The 20,111-nt window shown below is 38.8% G+C and overlaps 1 protein-coding gene across 2 annotated transcripts in view; it reads right to left on the minus strand.

Annotated features, from left to right (window-relative positions):
- SRRM3 (serine/arginine repetitive matrix 3) overlaps positions 1–20,111 on the minus strand; it is a 202,602-nt gene that overhangs the window by 45,981 nt on the left and 136,510 nt on the right. The window contains exons 5-8 of one of the 2 annotated variants that reach the window (XM_087717267.1): positions 13,139–13,273; positions 8,138–8,218; positions 2,689–2,718; positions 678–746 (exon numbers count right to left, since the gene is read on the minus strand). In XM_087717267.1, the coding sequence (XP_087573393.1) occupies positions 678–746; positions 2,689–2,718; positions 8,138–8,218; positions 13,139–13,273 (315 nt within the window). The remainder of the gene's footprint in view (positions 1–677; positions 747–2,688; positions 2,719–8,137; positions 8,219–13,138; positions 13,274–20,111) is intronic. The other variant, XM_087717268.1, reaches the window with a different exon arrangement.

A 20,111-nucleotide genomic window follows, 5' to 3' on the forward strand; every position in this document is an offset into this window, starting at 1 on the left:
TAACAAATTTCACTAGAAGGCATAAATTTTCATGATTTACAGCACAATGCATCGGATGCACAGAGTGGCTAAACTGCTGTAAGTTTTACACTGGGTTGGTGGAGGAAGGAGAAGAGAGGGCTGTTGTGCAGGATACACATTAGACAGTAAGGTTACCAATATATTATGTATATTATTCAGCTGGCTTTTTAAAGCTTAAGAAAGAAGATAAGAACTTTATTTGTAAAATTTATAATCTTCTATCCATATCCAAGCCTGACAAATTTCTTTCAAACCAAGATGAATTCTTGCTAATTTGGCTAAACTGGAATTCTGTTCTCAAAATACACAATTTAAATGGGACAGGTTTATTTTTGCTGCTTAATCCCAAATGGTATTGTCTCATCTCTGGAGTAACTGGATACACTGATCCATGTAGGCCAAGAGTTTCTCAATATCAGCAACTTTCCTATGTTTGGATTTTAACTTGCAGACTTCTCCAGCCACCTGAGAAGTTCTGGGAGTTGAAGTCCACACTTAAAATGGCTGACATTAAAAATTCTAGGCTAGGCCAATGCTTCCTTTGCTATCCTCAATCTTGCTTGGAGAATAAACTGTACCTGTTGACTACGTTCCTTTTAACTGGAGATACATGACAATGTGCTTAGCCACTCAACAAAAATAGCCAAACAGATTACCTGTCTCTCCGGTGTTTTTTTCCACTTTTCTTCTTCTTCTCCTTCCGAACTGGGGAAGAACTACCCCCACTGTAAGTAATAAGAAGTATCAGATATTAGTTAGTAAAAGGTAGGAAGGAAGAAACACAGCCAGGGGCTGATTAAGTCTTATGTATTCCCAATATCCTGAGTGGGTGGAAAAGCTGTAGATTTGGAACCTGGGATAATGGAGGGACAAACCCACTCTCTTTCTCAGTCTCTGTCTCATGTATGTCCTGCACTCATTGTATGGGTATTGGGTTTTTTTGTTTTGTTAGTTCTGAGCAGGACTTCTCAATCTTGGCAACTTTAAGATATGTGGATTTCAACTCCCCAAACCCCACAGGAAGCTGGTTCTGAGTATGAAGGATAAGAAGTATGTTCTATAAAGTGCGTCTTCTCTTTTAAGAATATATTTTGGTATTACACAGCCAGAATGCTCAGTCATCATAGGAGTTACAGTTCCCAAGGCAAGAAGAAGGGCACCAAGTTGGGGTAGATGAATGACCACAGACAACATGAATACACACAATCACAGAAACTCATAGATGTACACCTATATAATCCCATGCAAGGGGATTTCTTAATAAATTCCAGCTATGGGTATCTGATATGAGCTACAAAAATCTCGATTAATGAAGTCTAGGTTGGTGGGATGTTAAAAAGGCAAGATGGCAGGAGCATCACAATGCGAGTCCTACCTCTTTTGTACATGCGGATGTGCATGCAAAACAGACAGGGCTTGCATTGCCATGCACCATCTGCCATCTTGCCTTTTTAGACATGCACATGCCACCATGGCCCTGGACAACCATTGGGTCACTGATGACAAGCCACAGCATTTTGAGTAACACATGAGTGTTTGTCAATGCCCAACAACAATAGCAATAGCAATAGCAGTAGACTTATATACCGCTTCATAGGGCTTTCAGCCCTCTCTAAGCGGTTTACAGAGAGTCAGCATATTGCCCCCAACAATCTGGGTCCTCATTTTACCCACCTCGGAAGGATGGAAGGCTGAGTCAACCCTGAGCCGGTGAGATTTGAACCGCTGACCTGCTGATCTAGCAGTAGCCTGCAGTGCTGCATTTAACCACTGCGCCACCTTGGCTATTCTCAAAACCACCTCAACTATTCTCAAAACCACACAACATTCTTGTGTGCTTTTTGGAACTCTGCAGGCCTCATAAGAATGGGGTGTGCTCTTGCATAGCCTATGGACCTTCTGGAAGTCATACAAAAGGGGTGTGCTCTTGTATGTACAGAGCCTCCATCATGTGAAAACAGAGCATTCTCTGCAGCTGAACACCTGATGTGACCCAGGGTAGCCTTGTGTAGGTTTCAGGGGCCTGTCAATAGAAAGAAAACATTGCCTGAAGGTAAGTGGTATACAACAGATCCTGAGCTCTGTGGAAAATCTCATGCATCTTGGGGAACACCATGAGGTTCTGAGAGGCTGCAATGGTGCTAGGACTGAAGTTGAGTTCCACCATTCAAAGGATTGGAGGGAGGGGAAAAAGATAGGTGGGGGAAGATTTGTTTAGAGACTCTAGTCCTAGTTCTAGCTGGATACCTAATCTGTAAGGGAAAATAACATATGAGAATTCTTTTGTAATCATCTCATTAGGCCATGCAGTGCTAGGAAATACTTTCCCCATTTAAGAGGAATAGGATTTGCACTTTCCTCTGAAAGTGTACTGCTTTTTGCAAAAGATAAATGGCTTCACAAAAGTTGAGAGAGAGTATATAGTTATATGTAGGTATGTTTTCTGCAAGGACAAGAAAATGAAAGGGTACAAATGAAAGGATACCAACTGAAACCAAAGGGCCATATTAATCAATAAAAGAATTCTTCAGTTAGTTTAAAAACCTCAGAAAAAGCCAGGAGCAAATAATTTTGGACAGGATTTTTGCATCCAGATCTCATATTGCTGGGGGGCAGGGAAGCATGACATCAATTATGTTGCCCACCCCCCAAAAACCTGAGACTCACCTATGCTCTGATCCAGGTTTCCTTTTTTTGCTGAAGTTGCAAAACAGAAACAGACAAAGCAGATATTAAGGAAAATCTCTTCATAAAGAGAATTTGGGAAAGGGACCAGCTTCTAAAATTGGATTTATCATAAGGTGGGAATTTCTCTTTCTCTCACCATCCCCACAGGTTCTATTTATAAACTTTCTGCAAGTTCTGTCATCCTGCATGAGCTCTGAATAAACCCATGAGTATCTAAAGAATCTCAGATTTCCTGAACAAGATATTAATTCACATTGAGGTGGGGGGGGAAGGCTTTTTTTTCCAGAGAAGCTCTGGATCCTTTTTGACAGAGATCTTTAGAGATACATAAGGATTTTGCAGCATTGCTAACTGACAAAGCATAAAATATTGACATGCAAAGTAGCCAATCATATTTTAGTCTAATTTTTGTATGAACCCAATCAATTATTCAGTTTTCAATACAGCATGTGCAAATGCTGGAAATTTAACTAAAATCATGGGTTTTAGTTATCCATGGGAAAGTGCAACATATAAGCATAGCCAATCTAAAAGACTTTAGTTACTTAATTATTTAATATCCTATACTTTTCTCCAAGAAGCTCAAGGAATTCTAACAATTAACTGAAAATCACTTCATGAACATTAGGAATCAGAATGTGTGTCATATCTGATATTAATGGAAAGTTTAGTGCCATCTAGTGCTCAAAGGGAGATATAATAAGAAGCTATCCTGCCAAAAAGTAAGGGAAACATGACACTTAAGTCTTCCTCTGGATTCATCAGGTCAGACTTATATTTCATCCAATTGAAGACCAGTCAAGTGCCACTATAATTTATTTCCTTGCCCATGGTTCAGGGTCATTTCTTTTTAAACAAAAGTTATTTGTTTTACTTTTGTATGGTTAGCATACAAGTATGGTTAGCACTAAGAGTGAGCATTTATCAGGCCATTCATTAGGAGGTTATAATTTGAAGGATCATTATACAGCAGGTGGTGTAAGTGTTCAGAAGGAACTTTAAAAATGCCTAAGAATTTAGGAACCAACATTGAGTTACATTTTGCAAATCTTCCTAAAAATGCTTTAATCTGCATTTGACTAGTTAATGTGTAGATTGAAACATGGTTGTCACATTTATATTTCCTAACCATTGGAGGAAGAGAAGATTAAACTGTTAAAATGGTTAAAACAGTTGTTTAAATGTGAACGGGAAAAGAATGACAAATATACCACTGCTATAAATGCTCAAGGCCTTTTTAACATCCCTGGAGAGACCTGAAGGAGGGACCTGAAGGGAAATTTTAATTGAAACATGCTGTTCCGCACCCCCATCCCCTTCCATTTCTCCACTTTTTCCTCACTGTATCAATATGTATGCTGTATGCTGTATCAATATTCTTTTAAATCCATTGTTTTTGTTCTTTGAAGCCACTAACCCAATATAATGGAATGTGTGTAGAAACCCCACTAAGTCATGGTATTACATTCTTGCTTTCCTGCCCAGAATGAAAAGTGTTCATCCCTTCAATCATTTCAAATTCTGAAACATTGTATTTCTGGACAGAGCTTCCCTGTGAGGATTGAGGCCTAAAGGCAAAAAGTTAAGATCATGGTTGCAACTATATAATCAAATCCATCAACCTTTTTGACACCCTCTCCCCTGTGATATCCTGCGTGAGGCAATTGCTCCTAAAATCTTTGCCAATCCTTATAAAATATCTTAGTTCACCTGTGAGGCAGCCATTTTGCCTTTGTCAAAAGAGACATTCCAGGTTGCTCTTACTTTGAGTGACTATTTACTGCTTTCACCAAAATGGTTAGACAAATCTAGTTGGCTTGGCAGACATCAAACAAGCAAGAGTCATAAAAGAAGCAGAGTGAATAGCAGATACAGCCAGATAGTTTTACCACTCTATAGTTCCTCCTTTTAAATGCATCTCACTCATCTAAAAAAAAACTTGTTCCTCAAAACAGTCATTCTTTGAAGAGAAGGGCACAAGCAGAGAACCTGGAAGATTGGTGGGAAGAAGGAAAGGAAATGGGTGTTCCTGCTCCTTGGTCTACATTGCCTCTTACAGCGGCTGCAGTTCACTATCAGGCTGGTGATATTACCAAATGGGCAGCCATTCATATTTTTAAAAATCTGTGACATAGTAGCAGGCTGGTCTTTACATTAGGTGGGAGAATCTGGGGATGTCAGCTGTGGTTGTGATATCCTCAGTATCTCATTTTGATCCATTTCATTCTGATGTATGGGGCCCCAGCCTTAATTGTATCCCAAAGATCAGGGACACTGCTGCCTAAAAATGTCCAAGAATTGGGGAATTTCTTCCTGATGGCTAGCAAAACTGAAAAAAATATACAAAAATGAAATGTGATATGATAGCAGTGTTCCAATATTTGAGGGGCTGCCACAAAGAAGAGAGGGTAAACCTATTCTCCAAAATACCTGAAGGCAGGACAAGAAGCAGTGGATGGAAGCTAATCAAGGAGAGAAGCAACCTAGAACTAAGGAGAAAATTCCTGACAGTGAGAACAATTAACCAGTGTTAATTGGCTTGCCTCAGAAAGTTGTGGGTGCTCCATCACTGGAGTTTTTGAAGAAGGGATTGGACAACCATTTCTCCGAAATGGCATAGGATCTGCTTGGGCAGGGGGTTAGACTGGAGGACCTCTTGGGTCTCTTCCAACTCTGTTATTCTGTTATTCTTTCTATGATCACGTGTATCCATCCAATCAAGTCCAAAGAAAGTCCAGAATGATATAGGATCTCCTGTCATGGCAGCGAGTTGGACAAAAAGACCACTAAGGTCCCTTCCCACCCTTTTATTCTATTCTATACATTTCCCTCACATATTTGCATCATGATCTAATGGAATGAGATGCTTCACTGCAGCCTTCCTGCATCCCCCCCCCCTTGAGGTTTTGGAATTGCCACTTCTGGAATTCTCAATTAGCAAACACATCTGGAAGTCAACAGCTGGAGGAAGGATGGAAACATTTTAGAAACAAAGACTGTATGGTTCTGTAGGTAATTTCTTAGTCTTCATTCACAACTGCTCCTGTTGCCATGCCTTCTTCAATGGGTGTGAATCATTTTTAGTGCAAAGACCATCATGCTCAATTGTACAGGGAGCCTCCTAAAGTCCAGCTCTCTCACACACAAGGCAACAAGGCCAGGTAATCCTTTGGCAGCATCTTCACAGAGGTCTAACCATTATCAGATGCTACTGATGCAAGAAGTTTTGCCCTCTGAAGCAAGGGTGAGATGGTGTACACCCTCCCCATTCCCTTTACTGAAGGCCCTTTGACTGACAACTAAACCCTAATGAATTTGTATAAAGTGAAATTTAGATTTATACCCTATTTATCAGGCAGAAAATCAAGGCTCTGACAATTGAGTAGCATTTTTGCCTAAAGCTGATGGCAGCAAGCTAGTTTAGGAGATAAAAGCTCTGTTCTCAATAGGCAGAACAGCTTGGGAAGCTAAAGATCATCTAGACTGCTCATTCCTGTTGTCTCCTAACATTTATGCTCAGGTGATTGCTTTCCTTTCCTTCTATATAGCCACAAAAATGGGTGAGGATGGACAGCCCAGATGGGGGAGAGGGGAACCAATTGCCCTTTCATAGGGCCTACAGGAAAACTTTTCCAAGTCCTTCACTACCTTCCCAGTGGTCTTCCTACTCCAAAATATATCTTTTTAATTGAAAAACGTTTATATGGCGGGGGGGGGGGATGTTATCCTTTCAGTTTTGAAACAGTTTCAAAGGTAGAGTTTTCTCAAGGAGTGGAGTAGAAAAGGGAAGGATTCAGTCTCACTTTGCTCCATCTTCTTGCAACATTTGTATGTGTGTTGTTAATATTAATGCTACCAGTTCCGGCTGCAGAAAACTAGATGAGGCCTTGATGGTAGTAAAAAGATACAGAACACTCTAATTCTTTATTGCCACCTGGTGATTATCTTGATTTATGCAGTCCCGATCTGGTAACTCTATTAATGTGAATGCTCAAAACAATGACCATTTAATATTATAACTGGCTTGCCCACAAGATGGCGACCATGAAAGTCTATTTATATTCTCTAGATATTAGTATGTGTATATTTATTTATATTTCTATAGCAATCTGTCTCAGCAAACGACTCTGGGTGGTTCACAATTCAAAACATATATTACAATTAAAATTTAAAAACATTTAAAAACAATTAAAACAGTAAAAAGCATTAAAACAGTAAAAGAATTAAAATATCTAATTTGAAATACATACAAAAGCAAGGTATCTGGCCTGTTAGCAATATACCCAGGAGGCAGGGCCCTTGGCACATGTTGTGCCCAAGACTCAGGAGCATAGCCAGGTTTTTAGTGCTTTATGGAAGGCTAACAGGGTTGAGTCCATTCTAATCTCCAAAGGGAGGCTGCTCCACAGGGGCCACTGCAGAAAAAGTTTGCCTTCTAGTCCTTGTCAGCTGACATCCTTTGGCTGACAGGATCATGTGATGTGAGAAAAAGATGCTGCTTAAGGAATGGTCAGATAAGAGAGAACAGAGTCTGAAGCCACATAATGGGTGGAGAAAGAGGCTCAGAAGGGACTCTCCCTAACTTCTCAGACTGAAGGAGATGGCAGGAGATTTGCACTTTCAGGCATGCAAGAATTTGTAAATATAGTTTTACAATAAAGTAGAATTAGCTCATCTAGCTATGTTTCCTGTTCTGGTTTACCTGAGAAGGCTGACAATATATAAAATTATATTGAATCAGACATCATCAAATTTTTCCAGCTAAGGGAGGAGGCTTTTAGACAGATTCAACCTCTAAAATCTCCTTAACTTCCTTAACCCATGCTGTCAAGATGCTTTAACCTTGGCAACGATGACTTCCCTAGATCATTGGGAAGTTGGGGCCCATTGCATCTGGAGAGTATCAGATCAGAAAAGGCTATCAAATCATTGATCCATCTAGCCAAGTGATTCTCAACCTGTGGCCCTGGACCACTGCGGAGCCGCAATGTCATCACAGGATGTACATGAAGGCTTGAAGAAATGTTATGATTTAAATATTGAGTTAAGTGTTGGGGGTCCATAGGCATGGACCATGGCCACAAAAGGAGGGGGGGTCTGTGGTGAAGAAAAGGTTGAGAACCACTGATCTAGCCTATTATATAGTAGAATATTCTACTTGGCAGCAGTGTAAGACTATTTTTGATGCAAAATGCAAACAAGCAATAGATGGTAATACAGAGATACAGAAAACTCTCTTTCCTACCATCTAAGGATCATTCTGATTATTTCAGCCTAGATCTGGAAGCCCTTGGTATAGATCTAATTAGAGATGTCAGGAATCACACTTAGAATTTTCTGCATAAATGCATGAACAAAGCAGCTCGATTGGATAGCCCCTGATTCAATTCATAGACTTCCAGACATCAGTTCCATTAAAGAGACTCACCGGTTTCGCCTGTGACCTGATTTTTTTTTCTTTTTCTTCTTTGGTGGTGGAGAGGTGGAGCTACTAGATTGTCTCTTCAGCCTAAGGAAGAAGTAAATAGAAGACATTCAGTCATTTCTTTAACAATTTCTCATAGCAGAAGAGAAGATATGTCTGAATCTGAACTGCACCATTTTACAGTGTACAATAAAGTGGTACCATTAATGACTAAATATTCATCTATATAACCACCAATTCATTTCTTGACATGCTTATTGATTTTATTTTCATTTGGAAGTCTATCACTTTTGTAATCCTTTCCCCACACTATTTGCAAGACTCTATAGTTGTAACTATAGTTGTAACTCGAGGACTACATGTAGTGTCAGTCAGCGTACAACAATGGTTGAATCAAGACAAAAGAGAGCTCTGGCAATCCCAGAAGTGTAAAAAGAGAGTTCTCCAACATTTTAAGAGCAAAGACAAAAATGATAATATCTATTTTGTAATAAACTTTAGATACATAAAATGAAAACAGCTGCATAAGCAAAAAAATGCATTTCTTGATTTTAGAAATATGTGTTTGCGATGGTTGAAAATATATCTTTATTTCTTAGCCGTGGTGGTGCAGAGATTAGAATGCAGTATTGTAAGCTAACTCTGCCCATAATCAGGAGTTCGATCCTGACCGGCTCAAGGTTGACTCAGCCTTCCATCATTCTGCTATCAATAAAATGAGGACCCAGATCATTGGGGGCAATATGCTGACTCTGTAAACTATTCAGAGAGTGCTATAAAGCACTAAGGCACAGTATATCAGTCTAAATGATATTGCTATTGCTAACTTTGCCTCTATTATTTCAAGCCAAAGGAGATGCTTGTACACTTGAAGACCCTCAGTTGATGGATTTAAGCTACTTCTAGGAAAGGTCTTCCCTCACAGGGTTCCTCAGCATTTGTCCCCCTGCCTTCACTTATAGAATAGTCTCTTGAAAGACGTACATATTGTAGTTAGTGTTAGCATTTATCATTGTTTCATATTAATTAATTAATTAATTAATTCCTAATTATTTCTTGTTTGCTGCTTCAAATGATGCATCAGAATGGAAGCAAAAGAGAATTGTTTGACAAAAACATGCCTCTGTGGATGTGTGTTTGTGTATCAGAGGGTGTCAGTGACAACAGCATTTTTATAGTATTTTCTCTGGGTGACATAGATAAAATTAAAACCATAAATAGAGAAATGGAAAATGAAGGTAAGATTAAAAGCAAATTAAAATAGCAGTGGAACTAAGCCAGCAACAGTAGAGCCCAGGTATCTATACCACTTAATAAATAAAAGTGGGTCCCTTTACAGGGAGTACAGATATGTTGACTTCATTTATTTCACAAAAAGGGTCTAGTGTGCCTATTTCTTCATATCACCATGAGGGATAAATCAGAAAATGGCCTGAATTAAATAGAAAGCTCAGAATTGTTAGGGCCTTTTCCATTCAGAATTAACTGTTGGGTAAAATTATTGGTCCTTAAAATTGCTGAATGCAGAATCCTAAAATTATACATTAGATTCACACAACACTCTACAGTACATCTTAAAGGGGAAAGGGAAACAAAACACAAGTATAGTGTTCGCAGCATAATATTATCCAAAATCCCATTTTATAGCTTTATGCAATAACCCAGTGATGGCTAACCTTTTTGGTGCTGAGTGCCCAGCAAAACTCCAAAATGCAATGTGAGTGCCTCCCGTGCATGTACCCTGCCCCTCTCTGCAAGCGCACATCCCCCGTGCACACCATGGGCTATTTTTGGCTTCCAGGTTGATGCAGGAGGCTTTCCAGGTGCAAAACAGGTTGCAGGAGACGCGTGCCATGCACGGAAATCCCCAAAATGCAATGCAAGAACCCCCAGTACATGCATCCCACCCCCTGCACATGAGGGGCAGAGACCTGAAGACCAGATGGCTGGTGGGAGGTGTACACTCATGTGCAGTGGAGCTGGGCTGGGGCAACAGTTGGAGTGCCCACAGAGAAGGCTCTGCATGCCACCTATGGCACGCCTTCCATAGGTTCACCATCACGGCAATAGCCTGTTTTGCACAAAATTCTACAGTCATGACTAGTTGCCATAATATCCTGAATCACAAAATGTTCAACTTCATTTTAGCATAGTTTGAATTGGAAAGGCCTTCAAAGATCATATGTTCTAACCCCTGCCAGTTACTAACTAATCACTGCAGCATCCTTAGGATTATTTCATCATCCATCCTGAAAACTCCATAGCAAAGGTGAGGCTGGGGCCATCTCATGTGTTGGAAAGTTAAACTATTTGGTCTTGTAATTTGCTTTGGAATGTTTGGGGGCAAAAAGTGGCAAATTGATGATATATTTTTTTCTTACTAGAAAAGGAGAAGGGAAAAGATCCAAGGAAGGAAAAGGGTTGATGTTTGGGAGTAGAGGGAGAGGGAAAGGAAGAAAAGAAAAAAGAAAAGAAAAAAGGAAAGGAAAGGAAAGGAAAAAAAGAAAAAAGAAAAGAAAAATCAGATGTAGTGGTGAGGAAATTCCAGAAGCATCATTAGGTTTGGTCAAAAACTGTGTGATGATTGCAATAGTGTGATGCAAACAGACAGATGATAAATAGATAGACAGACAGACAGGCAAGAGAACTTCAATTGCACCATAATCTTGGCTTTTTTCACCACACCCTGCAGACATCCCTCATGAATTCTCTTAAATTCGTTAGTCTGCAATAATGAAAAGAAGTCTTACATAATCAGTATAGAAAGTAGATATAAATCAGGCAGTGTCTGTAGAGATTCTCAGTCATCCAGGTCGTGGTTGTCCCAAAGCAGTGGTGGGTTGCTAACCAGTTTACTACCGGTTCTCTCATGCTTGTGCTCATGCTCGTGCAACATTTCTGCACATGCGCAGATACGTCCGGGCAGGTGGGCGGAACCTTCCGCTGCCGTCACTACTGGTTTGACTGAACCGAGCCGAACTTGAAGCAACCCACCTCTGTACCAAAGGTGCTTTTTCAGGAGACAACTGGACTTCCTTGTTTTTTTTTCTTTTGAAGATGTTTTGCTTCTCATCCAAGAAGCTTCTTCAGCTCTGACAGCCCCCCACCACGCTTCCATTCCCCACTGTCCTGTCAGAGCTGAAATAAGTTCCTGGATGAGAAGCAACATGTCTTCAAAAGAAAAAACAAGAAAGTCCAGTTGCCTCCTGAAAAAGCACCTTTGGGAAACTTCAAGTGGCTTGAAGTTATATTTTTGGTTATGTTTATACAATTTATTCCTGGTTCAAATTCTTTGGCATTGGAAGCCTGTCCCTACTAAAGCATAGCAGAGATGCATAAATATTATCCCTTTTAGCTGTGTACAACATGTGGACCTGACCTGGTTAAAAATCTAGCAGCCACTTTGCATGAATCTTCATGTTTCTTTTGGGTCTTAGCATGTTGTGCAAACCCAGCTTGTTTAGTTCATTTATCTTCAATGTTGTATAATCAGGTTATTCATAAAGTGTGGAACCACCTGCACAGTATGTAAATTAATACGGCCTTTGGGGGATTAATCAGCCCATTGCAATCTAGTCCCCTGAGTGCTGTCAACTTTGACACAGATCTGACAATAAAAAAAGATTATTTGTTTTGACCAGGGAGGAAGATTTTCTAACCCAGTCTAAAATAAACAGTGGTGCCTTACCAGAGAGATGCATAAAAAAGGCACATCTGGGTATTCTGAGCATGAATGGACAGTCCAGAGAAAAAGGGTAAAATATAATTAGAGGGTTTTATCTTGACATATGGGACATCTATTGTGGGGGATAAAAAAATTCAAGATGGCAATGATAGTGTCAGGGAATTGTGCAGCAAATGTCCAAATGAAGTCAGAGATGCTGACATTGTAGTTTTATATAAATAAATATAAGTTACACCTATATTTACAGCAAACAAAATAGCTAGGCTAACAGGAGCATTATGAGGTAAATCACAGAGCATACAGGGCACGCAGGAGAAAAAGGCGGGAAAAAAGGGAAACGCCCCTTTCACATCCACAGCAACCAATCCGAGGGCAGATTGCCTCATACAAGAGCCAGGGCTCTCCAATCAATCAACCATAACAGTTTTTCTGGCTCACTACACAACCCACTGCTCCAGCTACTAAATTTATATATCTTAAGATATAGTCACATAAAGACCATCAATGTGGCATCAATGTACATAGAAAAGAGATGGGGCTTTAACTGTGGCTGCCATCTTGATTTTTTGACATCCCCCCCTCTATGAACACTCATACTGCTACAACTACCATCTTGTCTTTTGATGGATTTTACTTCAAATCAAATACATCCAACTCCTTTTACCTTTCATCCTAAAAAATAAATAACTAGCAAATCTGGTCACATGGAATTGCATAGAAGTCTGGCCCCAAACAAGGGCAAGGAGATAAATAAGAAATTTTATCACTTCCAAAATTACAAAAAACTTTGCTCCAACTGTTTGTCTCCAAATTCCAACTGACAGCTGAAATCTAAGCTTTTATCTTAGCTAGAATTGTGATGTCATTGGTGAATGTGTGGGCTTATCCTAAGAAAAGTAGAGGAATCTGAGATTTTTCTACCAGTATTTGCTATAATATGATTTTCTCCATTTGTCAGGAAATTAGTATTTTATTTCATAATTTCACTGAAAAACCTCTCTTCTTAGGCATTAGAAATTCGGGCCAGCTGCTCCATCTGTTTCCTTGACTTGCTCATTTTAACATCTAAGCAACCATTTGTTCATGGCATAGGAATTGTTTTTTTTTTTAAATAATCTATTTGGGTGTTATTATTTGGCAGATGAAAATCCATAGTTGCCATTTGAAATGAACCAACAATAAAGCTCTTATCTGTAAGATTAAGCTTCATGTAATAAAAGCTCTGATTAAACTTCATAGAATACTAAAATCTTGCTAGAAAATCAGTGCACCCTTATCACAATAGTTTCCCTTGGAGCCATAGCATCTGTGATGCTCACCTGTATTCTTGGTGACTGCTGTCGTATTGGTAACAGTCAGCTGCACAGTCACACTGCAATGGGCAACCTTCTTCATATTCTGCATATTGTATGGCGTATTCTTCTCCATCTACCATATGATGATTTTCTATTACTCTGTCCAAGAAAAAAAAAGAGGAAAACAGTCCTTCAGAGCTTAGCCAATATATCTAGTATTATGTGGAAAGCCCCACTGTGAATATGATTGTATTCATGCTTCCACCAGGATTCTGTGTCTTTGACTGAAGGTTGTAAAACAATCGACAAAACGAATCTCATTGTTACTATAGGCCACGATCACATTTAAACTTATTTTCTGTAATGTTTTGTCAGTATGCGTGTAGGTGTGTATATATGGATGATATAGATATATATCCATTCTAAGTATAATGGAAAATGGAGTGATTGAGCCAAATTTCAATCATCAGCAAATTTGCAGGAGTTAATAGATTCCTAGTTCAGATGACTTCCACAAATACAGGTAATCCTCAACTCACAACCACAATTGAGACCAACATTTATGTTGTGAGACACAATAACAACATTTTTGTTGCTAAGTGAATCTGGCTTCCCCATTGACTTTGCTTGTCAGAAGGTATGAACTAGTTGCCAAGCATTTGAATGTTGATCACATGATCATGTTACAAAAGTAATTGTGAAAAATGGTCATTAGTCACTTTTTTTCAGTACTATTGTAACTTTGAACAGTCATTAAACAAACTTCTATGTCAAAGATTATCTGTATTTTAAATATCTGAGTATTATATCACAAAATATGGGGAAAGGCTTTACCCAAAGGATAATTCTACTGTCAACTCGCATTGAAATTTATAAAATTTAAAAATATGCAAATATTAAATTGAGCATTTTTATATAAAAAGTGTAGGAATATATATCTAATAATTTTACCACTACTTTGGAACAATCAGCTTGAATAATCTCTTTTGTGCCCCAATTGAAGTTTGCCTTAATGAAAGCAATATTTGTTTTATTTAGCGTATGCAGTTTCTGCACATTTATGAACAATGCAGTAATAATTTTAAGCTGAGGAAAAGAACTCAACTAAATAGAATGGTCAGGGAGACTAAAAATTCCCCATCAGTTTTATTATCTGGAGAAAGACTGCAGAAGAGGCAGACAGTTGGATCCAATACAATACAATACAATAGCAGAGTTGGAAGGGACCTTGGAGGTCTTCTAGTCAAACCCCCTGCCTAGGCAGGAAACCCTATACCATTTCAGACAAATGGCTATCCAACATCTTCTTAAAGACTTCTAGTGTTGGGGCATTCACAACTTCTGAAGGCAAGCTGTTCCACTGATTAATTGTTCTAACTGTCAGGAAATTTTTCCTCAGTTCTAAGTTGCTTCTCTCCTTGATTAGTTTCCACCCATTGCTTCTTGTTCTACCCTCAAGTGCCTTGGAGAATAGTTTGACTCCCTCTTCTTTGTGGCAACCCCTGAGATATTAGAACACTGCTATCATTTGGTCTTATATTTCTTACTAAAGTGAAATATATTAAGTTGCTATTTTTAAATTACTGCAAATCATTCTAAATTTGCACATATAAATTAGCATCTTAATATAAATTAGCATTCACTAATCTTATACAAAGACCAGCATTGTCCAAAGACTTCCTATGTCAGCATGCAGTTGCCTGGAGCTTTCTGCTCTCACGTCACATTTATACCCAGCGTGACATATTGTTCTTGCTAGCTGACCCTGCCTGACAGTACAGGCAATGTAGAAAATAGGGACAGCTACTGAGCTGCTAAGAGCAGGGTGAAAAGGCTGAGAGAAAGAGAAATGAAATCTAATGGTTAGCAGACCAATATGAATTCTAGGACAGCTTTTTCAAGACAGCTCAGAGCAAGACACTTGATGGGATCAGAAGTGAGGAGAAATTTCAAGATCCACTGAAGTAAAGAAAGTATTGTCATAGGCAAATCTACCCAGGACAAATAACTTGTGGGAAGCCAATAAATAAATAAATACCAGAATAATACCCCCCCTTGCTTATCTCTAAGAGATTGATTGATTGATTGATTGATTATATGCCATCAACTCATTTTCTACCACATAGACTTTCTCCAGGAAGATCTATGACAATCTATAACAGAATAATAGAATAACAGAGTTGGAAGGGACCTTGGAGGTCTTTTAGTCCAACCTTCTGCTCAAGCAGGAAAGTGTCTACCATTCCAGACAAGTGACTGTCCAATCTCTTCTTAAAAGCCTCCAATGATGGAGCACCCACAACTTCTGAAGGCAAGCTCTTCTACTTATTAATTGTTCTCATTGTCATGAAATTTCTCCTTAGTTGTAGGTTGATTTTCTCCTTGATTTCCATCCATTGCTGCTTGTCTTGCCTTCTGGTGCTTTGGAAAATAGGTTTACCCCCTCTTCTTTGTGGCAGCCCTTCAAATATTGCAACACTGCTATCATATCACCTTCTAGTCCTTTTTAAATGACTAGCCATATCCAATTCCCGGAACTATTCCATATATTTTAGCCTCTAGCTGCCTAATATTCTTGGTTGCTCTTCTCTGTACTCTTTCAGAGTCTCAATCTATTTTTTATAATATGGTGACCAAAACTGGATGCAATATTCTAAGGCTTTATAATTGGTACTATCCTACTTAAATAGGGAATGGGAAAGATATGTAAAAGTAGAAGATTTTTTATTTAGTGAAGAAAACTCTTAAGACTGAAAACTTTACTTTGCTAGTTGAAGAGTGTTTTATCCTAAAAATTTTTGGCATATATTAGTCAAGTCAGTTGATTTTCCTTCGCATTATGGAATAATCAGCACTTCCTGGATATTTCAGAATTTTGTTGCTTAGCTAAGTTGTAACACTGCTTAAAATGAACCTTACCTTGTTTTGTTATATTACTAAGAGAATAATCACTGTTTTCCCCCCGAATGCCATCACTCTGCTAAACAACGAATTCCCACAACACTGTCAAATCTTTTACTAAGACTGTGTTACTATTCTTCTCATCCTTCCTAGTACCTATCTCTTCCCATTTATGACTATAACCATGTTACTTGTAACTTTACAATTTGCAAAGTAGTAAACCTAGTATGATTTGATTGCTTATTAGTAACCAATGACTATCACTAAGTGTTTTATCTTGTGATTCTTGATAGATGTATTTTATTTTTCTTTATGCACACTGAGAGCATATGCACCAAAGACAAATTCCTTGTGTGTCCAATCACAATTGGCCAATAAAGAATTCACAAAAAATAACTTGGGTACTACATCTTGGATCAAATCCACAACTGCCAAAGCCCTTATGACATCTCTGTAAATACTATTTATAATCCAGATGACACTTAAAATCTGGGGGTTTGGCTGTAGTTTCATAAATTATTTCTTGGATTGGGTAGAATGGGAAGAGGAATCCCTTTAATTGTATTTATTTATTAAAAATTAACCCATGTGTTGTCAATAAGTGTAAATTCTTTACTGAGAGCTATCTGTCTTTATAATTCCAAAAAGTATTGAATCAGCATGCAAGCAATGCCTCCTCATCAACAAACAAAATCAATCATGGACAAAAATAAGAGAAAATCACTATAATAACATTTGGAAATGTCACCCCCACTGCCTTTGTCTCTGCTTTTTCAGAAAAAGTGTATAATTACAATATTATGGCTGACTAATGTTTTTTGGAGGTGGAACTCACCAGACTTCCCTTGGAAAGAAGTCAGGAGGGGAAAATTGCAGCAAGAGTAGTACAGCCCAGCGGATACTGCCTGGGAGACATTAATCTCTGCTGTTCAAAAATCTTAACCAGATTATAAGGCAAGTGAATAATTGGCTGTTGTAAAGGAAATGAACCCCAGGATGTTTGAGGGGGAGATATTAGTGGGCTGGAGAAATGAAAAAGGGGAGCATAGCTTTTGGATGGGTAAAAAGCCTACTCATAGTTTTCTCCAGGATAAAAGATAAAGTATCCTTTGAATCAAAGTTTGTCCTTTGGTAAGTTCATGGATATATCCATGCATTCTTCTGGTTAACATTACAGCCTTTTTTTCTATTGTTATTGGAGAGCAAAATAGAGGAAAATCATTACAATCAGTATTCATAAGCTTCATGATTGTCTCGTGACAGAGGACTGAGAAAGGGATTGCTTCGTCTGTCTGTGTGTCCAGTTTTTTTGCAATTTATGGGAGAACAATGAAACATAATATGAATGTTCTTCCACTGAAAGAAAAGTTGAATCTCATTGCTCTCTATTAGATTCGACTTTGTGATACTCCCATGTATTCATAGCTGACAGGCACAAATACAGAACCTCCACAGCATCATTTCGGTGGGCAGGATGGAGATATGAAATTAATTTGTAAAGTTATTACATAAGGTTACTACATCATAGTGATGATAGCTCACTCCTTGTTGCCAGATGACCTTATCTAGAGATTTCATAGGTAAGGACATAAACAGGATTGGAGAGAGTGCTGAAGCCTTTGGGACCCTCAACATCATAGGCCACAGATTAAACTCCTACCCTTATCAACACTGACTGGAACTAGCCCTGGAGAAGGAAAAGCATAATGCAATGCTACCCATTCCCCAATCCAATTCAGAGAAATACCATGATCAATGATGTGCTGAAAGATACTAAGAGATCAAAAGAAGAGATGACCATTATCCACTTCTGCCACCTACAAGCATGATCTATACCATTTCAGTCCTGTACTCAGCACTTGGGTGTGAGACCAAGCATATCCCTAATTTTAACTAAAATGATGGAGGATACAATATAGCCATGTAGAACATAGGAGGTGACAAGATTTCACTAAAATATATGATGGTATTGTATATGTATAAAACAGAAGAAGAGGGGCAAGAAGAAGAGGAAGCTTGGAAATACTTCAGTCCCCAAATGATCTCCTTTAGCTGCTTTTCTGGTAGAAGAACCTTTTAGATTGTGGTCGAAATGAAACCCTTGGGGGTCTCAGTGGAACTTGAGATGCAAATGCAGTCGGCTCTTGCTAATCTATAGTTTAAATTATATGTAATAAACATCATTTGGATTTACATAACATTCTTACCCTTGTAATAGTTTGACCCATAAACTAACTAAATATCACATTAACCTAACCAAGGCCAGCAGCAATCAACTTTTGTGGTACTAATGAAATGTGTTATGTAGATGCTGCCAACAGAATCTTAGCTAACCTAATTAATCTTATTACATAAACAAGGCTAGCTAGTCCTTTCTTGAAATGAGGCATTATATCTGCAGCAAGATCATGATTACAAGCAAAGCAGATAGAAGTTGCTAAAAAAAGAAACTGATCTAACATTGAAAGCTAAGGCTTAGGACTCCTTTGGCATCTTTTGACTCCACAAAAACTATGCTTGGTTTTTTTTCTTTCCTTCCTCAGGACCATGGCTAATTTATCTCTGTTGTCCCAAATGGCCAGCCCTAACAAAGTTTTCATATTAATAAATTAACTTTATCCCTGTCCTGAATATTCCCTCTGATTTCTCTCTTGACCTCCTGATGGCTGTCCTGACGGATGACTGTACATTCATGTGTAATTCATTGTGCTGTGCAATGTGTAGTACATTAGTTCAATCAATCTATCAGAATAAAGCTGGAAGGGACCTTGGAAGTCTTCTGATTCAACCCCCTGCTCAAGCAGGCAATTCTATACCATTTCCAACAAGTGACTGTCCAGTCTCTTAAAACTACCAGTGATGAAGCATTCACAACTTCTGAAGGCAAGCTGTTCCACTGGTTAATTGTTCTTACAATACAATACAGTACAGTACAGTACAGTACAGTACAGTGCAATGCAATGCAATGCAATGCAATACAATACAATACAATACAATACAATACAATACAATAGCAGAGTTGGAAGGGACCTTGGAGGTCTTCTAGTCCAACCCCCTGCCTAGGCAGGAAACCCTATACAGTTTCAGACATATGGCTATCCAACATCTTAAAGACTTTCAGTGTTGGGGCATTCACAACTTCTGGAGGCAAGCTGTTCCACTGATTAATTGTTCTAACTGTCAGGAAATTTCTCCTCAGTTCTAAGTTGCTTCTCTCCTTGATTAGTTTCCATCCATTGCTTCTTGTTCTACCCTCAGGTGCCTTGGAGAATAGTTTGACTCCCTCTTCTTTGTGGCAACCCCTGAGATATTGGAACACTGCTATCATGTTCCCCTAGTCCTTCTTTCTCTTAAACGAAACATACCCAGTTCCTGCAACCGTTCTTTATATGTTTTAGTCTCCAGTCCCTTAATCATCTTTGTTGCTCTTCTCTGCACTCTTTCCAGAGTCTCCACATTTTTTCTACATCGTGGCAACCAAAATTGAATGCAGTATTCCAAGTGTGGCCTTACCAAGGCATTATAAAGTGGTATTAACACTTCACGCGATCTTGATTCTATCCCTCTGTTTATGAAGCCTAGAACTGTGTTGGCGTTTTTGGCAGCTGCTGCACACTGTTGGCTCATATTTAAATGGTTGTCCACTAGGACTCCAAGATCCCTCTCACAGTTACTACTATTGAGCAAGGTACCACCTATATTGCACCTGTGCATTTCGTTTTTGTTGCCTAAATGTAGAACCTTACTCTTTTCACCATTGAATTTCATTTTATTAGATAGTGCCCGATGTTCAGGTTTGTCAAGATCCTTCTGTATCTTTAGCCCATCTTCTGGAGTGTTAGCTATTCCTGCCAGCTTGGTGTCATCTGCAAATTTGATGAGTTCCCCATTTATTCTCTCATCCAAATCATTGATGAAGATGTTGAAGAAACCAAGAGCTAGCACAACAGAGAGCAATGTCTTTGCAGGCTTGCCCAGCCAATTAACCTTTTCTAGTGATCAAAATGAATATTGAACTTAACGAACTATCTGTTGAATGTTCAGTCAGGTACATATACATGAATACCCAGGTGCATGAAAATACAAATATTGGGAT

The sequence above is a fragment of the Thamnophis sirtalis genome, unplaced genomic scaffold (genome assembly GCF_051295495.1).
Source record: "Thamnophis sirtalis isolate CommonGarterSnake01/CBP01778 unplaced genomic scaffold, rThaSir2_p1.2 scaffold_6, whole genome shotgun sequence".
Lineage (NCBI taxonomy): Eukaryota > Metazoa > Chordata > Lepidosauria > Squamata > Natricidae > Thamnophis > Thamnophis sirtalis.